Consider the following 12,785-nt stretch of genomic DNA (forward strand, 5'->3'; position numbering starts at 1 on the left):
AAATTGTTCACAATACGGAGGCGCTCTTTAATTATTTTTCTCATACTATTCTTTCACTTGTTCACTTTCACAAGTTGACTTGGTGTCCCGTCTTGTGTGGTGATTTGTCATGAAACTATTTCTCCGTTTTTCTACCTGTTTCTCTGAATGAAGTAGGACAATTATCAGTTTTTGACATGTTCACATATATGTTGCGTTCTGAAAAAGGTGGGCATAATGCCTGTGTGTAAAGTGTCATCCCAGATTAGCCTGTGCAGTCGGCACAGGCTAAGCAGGGACGACACTTTCCGCCTAAACTTGATTTTCGGTAAGGAGGGACTTCCTTGAAACTAAAAATTCCATAAATGTGGAAAGTGTCATCCATGATAAGCCTGTGCAGACTTCACAGGCTTATCTGGGACGGCACTTTACCCACATGCATTATGTCCAGTTTTCTAAGAACATGACAAATATGTGCACATTGAACTGGTAAAGTGCTCATGGCATCTCACTTTCCCCAGGACAAATTTGCTGGACCAAGGTGTTATGAACATAATACTGTTAAAGCCCTTGAAAAATCCACAAAACAAATGAGACAATAACAGAAAGGTGACCTTGGTTAATAATGTGCAAGGGAAAACCATATGAATATCACAAGGTAAGTTCAATTGAAGAAAATGATAACAACACTCATGAATACTGCAAATCAGTTTAAATATTTTATATAAAATAAAAAACATATACAATGTCACTGTATCTCATGTTCTGCAAAAGCCAAATGATAGTGGAATGCAAACAATAACATTTTGTGCACAATTCTTTTTAGAACATAAGGCATTAACACAAATAACAAATTCTTTATCTATGTTCCAAACGTGGATAGAAGCAATTCAATATTATCACAAAGGCATTTTTTAAATTAAAACAAGGAGGCAAATAAAAATTATAATTATACCCTGATCTGATTGATGTATCTATTTCGAAGAATAAAGAATGCGTTATTTCTTAAATCTTAGAATGACAACTTTAAATAACAGCAATAAAGTGATTTTTTAAAAATAATTTAAAAATGTTTTTCAGAGATAACTGTCACAATGGTGATAGAAAGTCTTTTTCATGATGTTACACTCACACCATTACCCATTATGTTAACAAAAATTCATTGTGCCACGCTCGAGAAAAACAGGGCTTAATTCATGTGCCTAAAATGTTGTCCCTAATTAGGCTGAGCAGACCGCACAGGTTTATCAGGGACAACACTTCTAACTTAGACTGAATTTTCATTTAGAAAAGACTTCCTTTAAAATTAGTTTTTCAATAGAGGCAGAAAGTGATGTCCGTGATTAGCCTGTGCAAACAGCATTAAGTCCCGTTTTCCCATTTTGATTTTGATAATGAAATGACTGAACACACAAATCAGCTGAGTGCTGGGTAACGGTAGATACTTGAACTTATGGAAGTGATGTGAACTATGGTCGCTGGGTACCGGTAAATACTTGAACTTATGGAAAAGTGATGTGAACTATGGTCGCTGGGTACCGGTAAATACTTGAACTTATGGGAAAGTGGTGTGAACTATGGTCGAATTCAAACTAATTACCAGGTCTGAAGACCTAGAAAGGCAGTGACTAAATCGGCATTATATCCAAATTAACATCTTAGTTGTTAAGTTAAATTAACATTTTTTTCTCTATTTAGTTCACCAATCAAATAGTAAAAATAAAAACAAATACAATAAACAAGTATTCCCAATTATTTAACAAGTCAACAAAAGAAAGAAAAATATTTCTTCTCAAACATTTACTGTAAATATTTTTAAACCCTCAAAATGCTATATTGTTGAATAGATCTGCCAATAAATGTAACACAAACACTGTTTCTAAAATAAATATTTGAAGTTGACAACAAATCAAATGTTTCTTACTCCATAAATTCTCAAAATGTCAACAAGGTATAGCTGTACAAGTTTAACAATCAAATTCTTCTTTATCCATAACTGGACGGAACACACCTCTAAAAATAACCGGTATACATTGGAAATTAACAAAACATAAATAAGGCATGTTTTTTTCAATTGACCTGATAAAACAGAAGTATTGTATTTCATACACTTAGAACGAATAATTTAAAACTCCATTTCCTTAATGGTCTATGATCTAAACATATTCAAGCAAAGTTCCAACACTTTGATCATGCACAAAACAAAACATTTTTTCTAGAACTGGAAATGAGCTTTAAATGACATTTCAGTACGAGTAGGAGATATACTGATATCAAAGAAAACTTGTCACACTTTGGCATTTACTTCAATCTTCCGGAGAGGAAGTAAAAACAACCTTCTGTGGTGTTGAATCACTATAGCCCCTGCAAATCTTCTTTGAAGAAGAAAATGTATAACTTGTGCTATCAACCTTTTGTTTTTTCTCATATTTACAATGGCAATTTTTCTTTAACAACTCATTGAGATTTAAACATTTCAAAATGTTGTCAAGTACTGAGAGTTAGTTTGGAGATCTTTAAAAAAATATTATTTGGAATTTTTAAAGCTCCTGGGTCAATACAAAAGAAATGCCTTTCTTTGACATATTGAGTAAATGAGAATAGTTTGCAAAATAAGGACACGTGTCCGGCAGCACCGTGTTCCACACAGACTACATACTTCGTTAAGAGACACTTTTAAAATGAACAAAAACAACAAAATGAAATGTGACATAAAAAAAACCCACACAAATTAGTGGTAAATGGGCTACAATCAATACATAGATGAGTAAAATGATGAACAGAAAATGGATTTGAACACATCAATAAGGACAACAAACATCGTATGGCCACCTTGATCTTGGACATAAGTGAGCGGTAAAACAAGAAAATGTCTGAGCATTTTATAATTAATGACAGATACAATGATATGATTGATTTGATCAGTTTATAGCTGGCTACAAATTGTTCATGCAACTTAAGGTTTCCAATAAAAAATGTTAGTATATTTCTTTTAATTTCCCTTTAATAATACTGACACATTATGTCTTTTCAGTAAATACAAACTACAGACATATGTCAACTCTGTTTTAGTCATTACATAAGACTTTAAATCTAGTTACCAACAGATCTCGAAATGAAGCAACAAAAAATGAAAAAAAAATGCTGAAGTTTTCCAAAATTTAAATTTAAATTGATAAACTAATCTAGATTGAAAAATAAATTTTATTCAAATCACTAAATCTGGCAGTGTATTTAGATAGCGGGAACATGTGACAGCAGATTTTCATTTGAAAAACATTTTTTGCTTCAAATGAACTCGTCAAACATTCTGATAATCAAAACCATAAAAACAATACATTTCAGGGCATTGAACCCCAAATATGGGTAAAAAAATGTCAGTGCAAGTAAAGATGGACTTCTATGAAACATGGATATAAAGCACTAAGAATTGTCTACGTCTAGTCAGAACTAAAATGATTTTAGTATGAGTGATGATTAAAACTTGCATAATTGTTAACAATGTATGAACACATAAGTTTTGTTAGGTCAATATTGTGACATTCATTCACTGAACACAAAGGTTATGGAAGGAATTATTGTGGTTGGTAAATCCCAATGTTGTAACTGAACAGTGCCTACTACACCATAGCATTTGAGTACAGACTCAGAAAATTAATTTTTAAAAACCAAATAATACACATTCAATTAACAATACATGTTTTTTTTTTTCAAAATGGTTCAACATGTAAACAGTACCGGTACACTATTCATTTGAAATTTACCTGGCATTATTTACTGTCTTCCATTTTAAACTTATACTAAACCATAATAATGCAAAGCTCAAGTAAAATAAACCTCAATTACAACACTGTGGAAAATGTTCACAACACAATCAAGATCAATGATGATTGCTACAGTATTTTTTGTTTAACCAAGTGCCTATGGTATAGGGATGTTTAGATACAACTCTGGGGCTTTACCTACAGCAGTTATCAAATACTATACATAACAACTATCAACATTAGTTGCTAATTAATTACAACTTGGTCATAAAGACACGCACCATTCATGTATAAGCAAAAACATTTTTACGGTCATCCTTCAACATTTATCTTATCTTAATTTTCTATTTATTCCTTGAAACATAATAATTTATTTTGCAATAAATCTTATATTTTTCATTGAAATACAATCTTGCAGAAAGTACAATGAAAAATCCTCTCATTCACTGACATATCAGCACATTAATCAGAAATAAACAATCTACATTTTACAACAAAATATTGGCATATTGATATACACAGCATTCAATAAATACAAAAAAACTTCTTTTGAACACAATAATACAAAACTTGTCCACTAAATTCACAAAAGCATACAATAACTACCGAAACAAAAAATTCTACTTTTGACATTGGACTCATAACATACCATAACGAGGAAAATTCTCTAAAAACTTTATCAGTTTGATGTGATAGGTTTAAAAGCATTTTTTTCTGCTGAACTTTAACAATTAATGTATGCACCATTTACATCCAAACTACAGTTATATAATTATGCTGTTAATTGCACAAATCTTTGTGTGAAACATTACCCACGTAAATTATAGTGCAAAACATTATAATGGAGATCTTACACTGCTGAGATATTTGTTCAAGAGTAAATAAGACTAACAAACAATTCAACCTTAAACAAACATCTTAATCACTTTAAAACTTTCAATCAATTCAGAACAGTCACATTTTTGTACAATGAATTTTCCCAAATCTTAATATAACAATAAATATGAAAGTAGCAAAATCAACTTTTACAGACATGTGTAACACAAAAGCCTGTCCATGCATTACTAACAAGCACACCAACTATAAAACCACAATAAAACATTATTAAAATGCTTACAGCATGATATCATAACAGTAAAAAAGCAAATCTAAAATATATCAAATACAGATACACATGACAAACCAAAGCATGACCATACATTTCTCAGTAATTTTTGTTAGCAGAAATTGTCAGAACATGTCCAAATGGTCCAATGACGTTTGTTACATTTTTTGGAAAAGTTTGAAAAAGAACACCTCTGACAAACACGATGCATTCCAGCCTAAAAAAGTTCTTAAAATGTTGGTCCTGGAATTTCGTTTCAAGTGGTTTTGTAACAGAGAATTAACACAAAACAAATGCATATTTATCAAATGTAAAGACTATCCATACTAGTAGCCCAACAGCTTTTGTTCTGACAATCTGTGCGAAACCTCCTATAAACATCTTTCTTTATGAAACCTTTGATATGCTTCAATGTCTAGGTTGTTTGTACCATATGTTTCTTTCAATTGAACTATTTTTAGGGAGGAAGAACGCAGTCATAACAATAAAACATAATATAAATGTTTAAAAAAAAAAAAGACTAAAAACATTTAAGCATCCTTTTTATGTGACATTTTAGGTAAACATTCAATAAGGGGTCCTTGTCTTTCATAGTGAGAGAATTGTATTACAGAAAAAGATCAAATAACAATTAAACATAATAAACAGGATAAAAGTCAGCAACGTTCTGAAAAAACACGGCTTAATGCATGTGCATTAAGAACTGTCCTAGATTAGCCTGTGCAGTCAGCACAGGCAAATCAGGGAAGACCCTTTCCGCTTTTAATTGTGTTCCATTGAAAGGACGTCTCTTAAAATAAAAATCCAGTAAAGGTGGAAAGTGTAGTCCCTGATTAGCCTAGACAAACTGCCCAGTTTAATTGGGGACAACACTTTACCCAAATGCATTAAACCCTGTTTTCGGAGAGCAAAGCTAAAACACAAGAGAACCAACATATAAAATTACATCCACTAGCATCCATTCTTGTGGCTTTTTGATGGTTCGGTCGGATGCCGGTCCTCTTTCGTTAACGAGATGGTATGCTTGAACGTGTAGCGTGTGACCTCGTAGAATCCGGGGTTGTATGTGCTGTTTTGGGAGATGGAGCTCTGGACACTGATTGTGGACGCGGTCGAATTCTGCGTGGCCAGCAGATGCTCCTGGGTGGTGCCGTCCGTGAAGCCGCCGCTGCGCAGATCCAAGATGCTCTGCCAGATCTTGTTGCGGTGAGCGTTGCCTATCTTCATCTTGGCCAGATCCTGGAGTAAAGTTGAGGAAAAGAAATATTAGATATTCTGTAGTAAAAATTGGTGACAGGAATAGTCAATATTCTACATGTAGTAAAGTAAGTGAAAGAAATGTTAGATATCCTGTAGTAAAAATTGGTGACAGAAATATTAACCATCCTGAAGTAAAATTGGTTACAGGATTAGTAAATATCCTGTAGTAAAAAGTTGTGACTTGAATAGTAAATATCCTGTTGTACAAATTTGTGACAGGAATATTAAGGGCTGTTTGTAAAACATGCATGCCCCCCATATGGGCTGTCCGTTGTAGTGGCAGCCATTGTGTGAATACGATTTTTGTCACTGTGACCTTGACCTTTGACCTAGTGACCTGAAAATCAATAGGGGTCATCTGCGAGTCACGATCAATGTACCTATGAAGTGTCATGATCCTAGGCAAAAGTGTTCTTGAGTTATCATCCGAAAATCATTTTACTATTTCGGATCACCGTGACCTTGACCTTTGACCTTGCGACCTCAAAATCAATAGGGGTCATCTGCAAGTCATGATCAATCTACCCATGAAGTTTCATGATCCTAGGCGTATGCGTTCTTGAGTTATCATTCAAAAACCATTTTACTATTTCTGGTCACCGTGACCTTGACCTTTGACCTAGTGACCTCAAAATAAATAGGGGTCATCTGCGAGTCATGATCAATATACCTATGAAGTTTCATGATCCTAGGCCCAAGCGTTCTTGAGTTATCGTCTGACAACCACCTGGTGGACGGACCGACAGACCGACCGACATGAGCAAAGCAATATACCCCCTCTTCTTCGAAGGGGGGCATAAATATCCTGTAGTAAAATTTGTGACAGAAATATTATATATACTGTAGTAAAAATTTGTGACAGGAATATTTAATATCTGTTATTAGATCTAATGAGCCTCGTTCTATGAAAACTGAGCTTATTGTGGTCGGCACAGGATAATCAGGGACAATAATTTACGCCCACACTGGATTTTCGGTTAGAAGTGACTCCCTTTAAACAAGGGCTGTTTGTAAAACATGCATGCCCCCCATATGGGCTGTCAGTTGTAGTGGCAGCCATTGTATGAATACGTTTTTTGGCACTGTGACCTTGACTTTTGACCTAGTGACCTGAAAATCAATAGGGGTCATCTGCAAGTCATGATCAATATACCTATGAAGTTTCATGATCCTAGGCATAAGCTTTCTTGAGTTATCATCCGGAAACCATTTTACTGTGTCAAGTCACCGTGACCTTTGACCTAGTGACCTGAAAGTCAATAGGGGTCATCTGCGAGTCATGATCAATGTACCTATGAAGTTTCATGATCCTAGGCGTAAGCGTTCTTGACTTATCATCCGGAACCATTTTTCTAAGTTGAGTCACCGTGACCCTGACCTTTGACCTAGTGACCTGAAAGTCAATAGGGGTCATCTGCGAGTCATGATCAATGTACCTATGAAGTTTCATGATCCTAGGTATAAGTGTTCTTGAGTTATCATCCAGAAACCATTTTACTATTTCAGGTCACCGTGACCTTGACCTTAGACCTAGTGACCTGAAAATCAATAGGGGTCGTCTGCGAGTCATGATCAATGTACCTATGAAGTTTCATGATCCTAGGCATAAGCGTTCTTGAGTTATCATTCGGAAACCATTTTACTATTTCCGGTCACCGTGACATTGACCTTTGACGTAGTGACCTCAAAATCAATAGGGGTCATCTGCGAGTCATGATCAATGCACCTATGAAGTTTCATGATCCTAGGCCAAAGCGTTCTTGAGTTATCATCCGGAAACCATCTGGTGGACGGACGGACATACAGAACCACAGACCGACATGTGCAAAACAATATACCCCCTCTTCTTCGAAGGGGGCCATACAAAACTTCCAAAAAGCAAAAACTGACATTCCTGATAAGACGGTGCTCACTGCACATGCTCATCTCGGACAACACTCAAAGCACATGCATTAGGCCCAGAACAAGGCTCAAAAATAATTTTTATTTCTGAAGTATTTAGAAGGACATTGAACCCAGGTCACAGTTTTTAATACAATCAGTTACCTTTGTCTTGGGCCTAAAAAGGTAACCTTAAGCTCAACCATATTAGCTTTGATTTAAATTTACCTCATTTGACATAAGAACCTTCACGTCTGCTGAATCTTGATTTGTTCTTTTATCAGAAAACATTTCATAGTTGTTTCATAAAGGCAACTCCTATGTACGAATTTTTTTACTGACTTGAATTTGGCAAATAAAAAATTTGATATTTAAAAACACACACACACAAACTGCAAACAAAGTACATTTCTAGCTCTTCTCACCTCCAAAGAGAAATCATCAAGCTGTAGCACACTGTAAAGGTTCTGTTCGTGGAAAGTGTCAATGTATGCACCAAGGCCTATTGCATTCAACCATCTGAAATGATAATGAAAGGCTAGGAATTGAGAATGTCTTTTTATGATTATGATTGGAGCACACATTTCAAAATAGCATATGATAATCTTGGGGAAAAAATGCTAATAAAGCATCTGGGTACCGTTTTACTAAGCAACTTACACAAGTCTTAGACTTACGCACATATTTTAAAATAATTGAATTTTATTTATTTCAGATCGAGGCAAACTTATTTTTACTTAGAAAAAAACAAAGGATTAACAATTGCTTTCTGGTATGTTTTCACTTTGCTTTCGCAACTTTATTTGATATTTATTGCATAGAGATTCATTTTTCTTTTTCAATCATGATTTATTAAATGTGAATATATTTGCAGAATTATTCCACCAACAACTTATGAATTTTATTTAACAATATCAGATTGCAAAGAGGCAAATAAATTTATTTATCGTACACAAACGTCTGAAATCTTAATTTTAATGAATTAAAACACTATACATCTGTCTTCATTTGTAGTATGTAATATAAGCATGAACACATTTTGTCAGATTTATAATTGATGGTCTGTCAAGAAAGGTCAGAGGCAGCTTACGTTGCTATGGTATTGTCCTCATGCATCACTGTCTCTTCTTTGACGGGCTGGGGCACACCATTGGAACCATCATGACTCACATCAGAACTTGTCACCTGAACCTGAATGTACATAAGGACTTATTTTTATGGTACTCAAGAGCTTTCAATACGAGTAAAATCTTACTTTAACTTGATAATAACAAGAAACCGTCGGAGACGGGCGATGCTCCCTAAAGGTTTTTTGTCAAAATATTGCACTATATATTCAGATAAAAGGAAACGTCTTGAGGGGCATAACTTTGGACAAAATAATACGATGGATGGTTTAGGGACACAGGGCCCTCAATCTGTCAAATCCACAGCCGAAATTCGGCCGCATTCCCCCCCTGAAAAGTGTACTTTTTTCCCCTTTTTGGGGGAAAAATTCACCCTAAAAAAAAAAAAATATATATATTTTTTTTTATAGATAGATGTCTCGTGATTACTATATCTCAATTGTATTTTAATTTAATCCTGTCAAACATACTAAATTATGAAATAAGCAATGAATATAGTGCAAACATGTACAAATGTCATAATTAGAGAGTAAGTTAAAAATCCCCCAAAAAGGGAAACGCCGCGAAAATTCCCCCTGCTATGGGTAGCGACCCGCTTCCCCTAAAATGGATTGAGGGCCCTGGGACAAGAATTGCACTATATGTACAATGGAAAATTTCAAAGGGCCATAACTCTGTGAAAAATCATCCATCGAGAACCGCTGATAATATGCACATCTCCTTTTGGTAGTGAAGCTTCCCATAAAGCTTCATTGAGTTCCAGTCATTAGCTGCTGAGAAATTGCCTGGACAAGAATTGCACTATATGTACAGTTAATGGAAAATTTCAAAGGGCCATAACTCTGTGAAAAATCATCCGACCAGAACCGGCTGATAATATGCACATCTCCTCTTGGTAGTGAAGCTTCCCATAAAGTTTAATTGAATTCCAGTCATTAATTGCTGAGAAATAGCCCGAACAAAAATTGTGCACGGACGGATGCACGGACAGACGAAGTGGCGACTATATGCTTCCCCCAAAAATTTAGAGGGAGCATAATAACTTATAATAAAATGTATGGGTGGGACAGGAAGTTCTGCACAGACAAACAGACAGATAGTGTGACTGCTATATACAGCTTTCTTCGAAGGGGGGCAAACATTTTAATTGAGCCTCTCTCTGTGAAAACAGGTTTAACACATGGCGTAAATTAAGTGTCGTCGCTTAAAAGGGACTACAGCTTTGCTTTTATGGTATTTTTCGTTTAAGGAAGTCTCTTCTTAGCGAAAATCCAGTTAAGGAGAAAAGTATTGTTCCTTATAAGCCTATGCAGACTGCACAGGCTTATCTGGGACAACACTTTAAGCACATGCATCAAACCCTGTTTTCACAGATTGCTGCATGATTGCCTTATGGTAAAACACATACTTCACTGGAATTGAATGGCAGAGTGAGCGTTTTCCCATCAGCAGCAAGAGTCTGGGAAAGTGTGCGACTTGCAGACTGTGTGGTTGCTATGGAAACCTGGCGGGAAGAACTGGTGCCGGCAGAGTCCCTGGAGTATATGGTGCCGGCAGAGTCCCTGGAGTATACAGGAATAATACGTGAATGAGACATGAGTATAGCATGTATAAGACATGAGTAACAAAGGAATGAGAAATGAGTAATACATGAACAAGATATGAGTAAAACATAAATGAGACATGAGTAATGCATGCATGAGACATGAGTAGGACAAGACATGATGAACAAATGGGCAAGATATGGACAAGACACAAAGAAGACATGGACTCAACATGAAAAAGACATATGCAACACATATAGATAACATTTGAAATACATGAGCAAGAAATAAAGAAAAATGGGTAAGATATAGCCAAGAAAGGAAGAAACATGGGCAAGACATGGGGAACACTGGGATAAAACATAAGTTATACAAAATACATAAACAAGTGATTATGATACATAAATGAAAATTAAACCAAAAAGAAGACATATTCAAAATTACTTTTATTGATTAACATGATACAATAAAAAATATTAAAATATTATATATCAATATAATTTAAACAATTCAAAATATAATTTTTAAGGTAAAAGCTATTAGGTCATCTAACAAATCGTGTGTGACTCGAATTCTATTGCTTACTTTCTTTTTTATCACTCTAGGACGTCCAAATCCAAGACTTCAATAGCTTGAGCTTATTGACATGTTATGCAGACATGAAACAAATTTACCTGTAAAGCACTTTTTTTTTATAAACTTGTTGCTTTCTAATCCACCATTTAAATACTTGTTCATGAAGCATCACAAGTTGCCATATTTGTATGTACTTGTTCAAAATATTTTTGATTTGATTCATCTCTGAATTTAATGTAATATATTGTTAAACTTAAATGGATTATTTGATATTTATAAACGAATTGATTTCTAAAAAAATATCACATTGGTTGAACATGTGCAATAACATTGTATACTTCCTTTTCAGTGAATTGTCTTCTTTACTTTATACGCTTTTTGTCCTTAATTACATATGTATTGCGTTTAAGATAGCACGCCATCAGTTAATGCATCTTCTTTTTGACTTAGTTTTATTAACTGAACAGCAAACTAATATGTAGATTAAAAAAACTTAGTCACAAAACTGTTATTTAAGTAATGGCATTGTTAGATGAATGCAAGAAATCTCATAAAATGACTAACAGTCATGCCATACATGGATGAAGGAATTATTCATGTGCTTGTGTGTTTTTCATATTTACTGACGAAAAAGGTCATTCAAGCACATCTTCGACGGGTAAGGTTTTGTTTTTAACCTAATCACACCTTTGACATGTAAGGTTTTGTTTTTAACCTAACCACACCTCTGACAGGTAAGATTTTGTTTTTAACCTAACCACACCTCTGACAGGTAAGGTTTTATTTTTAACCTAACCACACCTCTGACAGGTAAGGTTTTGTTTTTAACCTAACCACACCTCTGACAGGTAAGGTTTTTTTTTTAACCTAACCACACCTCTGACAGGTAAGATTTTGTTTTTAACCTAACCACACCTCTGACAGGTAAGATTTTATTTTTAACCTAACCACACCTCTGACAGGTAAGGTTTTGTTTTTAACCTAACCACACCTCTGACAGGTAAGGTTTTGTTTTTAACCTAAATACACCTCTGACGGGTAAGGTCTTGTTTTTAACCTAAAAACACCTCTGACAGGTAAGATTTTGTTTTTAACCTAACCACACCTCTGACAGGTAAGGTTTTGTTTTTAACCTAACCACACCTCTGACAGGTAAGGTTTTGTTTTTAACCTAACCACACCTCTGACAGTTAAGATTTTACATTTTCCTGGTTAGCCTGTCTACAAAGTGAACATTCTTATGCCAATTACTCATGCTACTGACAAGTGATCTACTTCAATTAGATTTACAAGGAAAATGGCTGAACAAATAGTTGCATGACCTATCACAGTGAAACTTATGTCGGTATTCAAACCCACTATTCTCAGATATGAGGTCCAGCGCTCTACTGAGCTAGCCGGACCTAGTCCTCTACTGAGCTAGCTGGACCCTGCATATTCTGCTGTCATTTAGCTTGTAGGAATGAATCTGCTGTCATGCAGCTTGTATGAGCATTCTGCTGTCATTTAGCTTGTAAGAGCAAACTGCTGTCATTTAGCTTGTAAGAGC

At 34.9% G+C, this 12,785-nt stretch overlaps 1 protein-coding gene across 7 annotated transcripts in view; it reads right to left on the minus strand.

Annotated features, from left to right (window-relative positions):
- Positions 1-674: 674 nt before the first annotated feature.
- LOC127882102 (tumor protein 63-like) overlaps positions 675-12,785 on the minus strand; it is an 85,460-nt gene continuing 73,349 nt past the window's right edge. For all 7 annotated transcript variants that reach the window (XM_052430536.1, XM_052430537.1, XM_052430540.1 and 4 more), the window contains 4 exons: positions 10,525-10,678; positions 9,080-9,180; positions 8,415-8,508; positions 675-6,087 (listed from right to left, as the gene is read on the minus strand). In XM_052430536.1, the coding sequence (XP_052286496.1) occupies positions 5,800-6,087; positions 8,415-8,508; positions 9,080-9,180; positions 10,525-10,678 (637 nt within the window). In that variant the 3' untranslated portion in view covers positions 675-5,799. The remainder of the gene's footprint in view (positions 6,088-8,414; positions 8,509-9,079; positions 9,181-10,524; positions 10,679-12,785) is intronic.

This window comes from Dreissena polymorpha, chromosome 5 (genome assembly GCF_020536995.1).
Source record: "Dreissena polymorpha isolate Duluth1 chromosome 5, UMN_Dpol_1.0, whole genome shotgun sequence".
NCBI classification, from domain to species: domain Eukaryota; kingdom Metazoa; phylum Mollusca; class Bivalvia; order Myida; family Dreissenidae; genus Dreissena; species Dreissena polymorpha.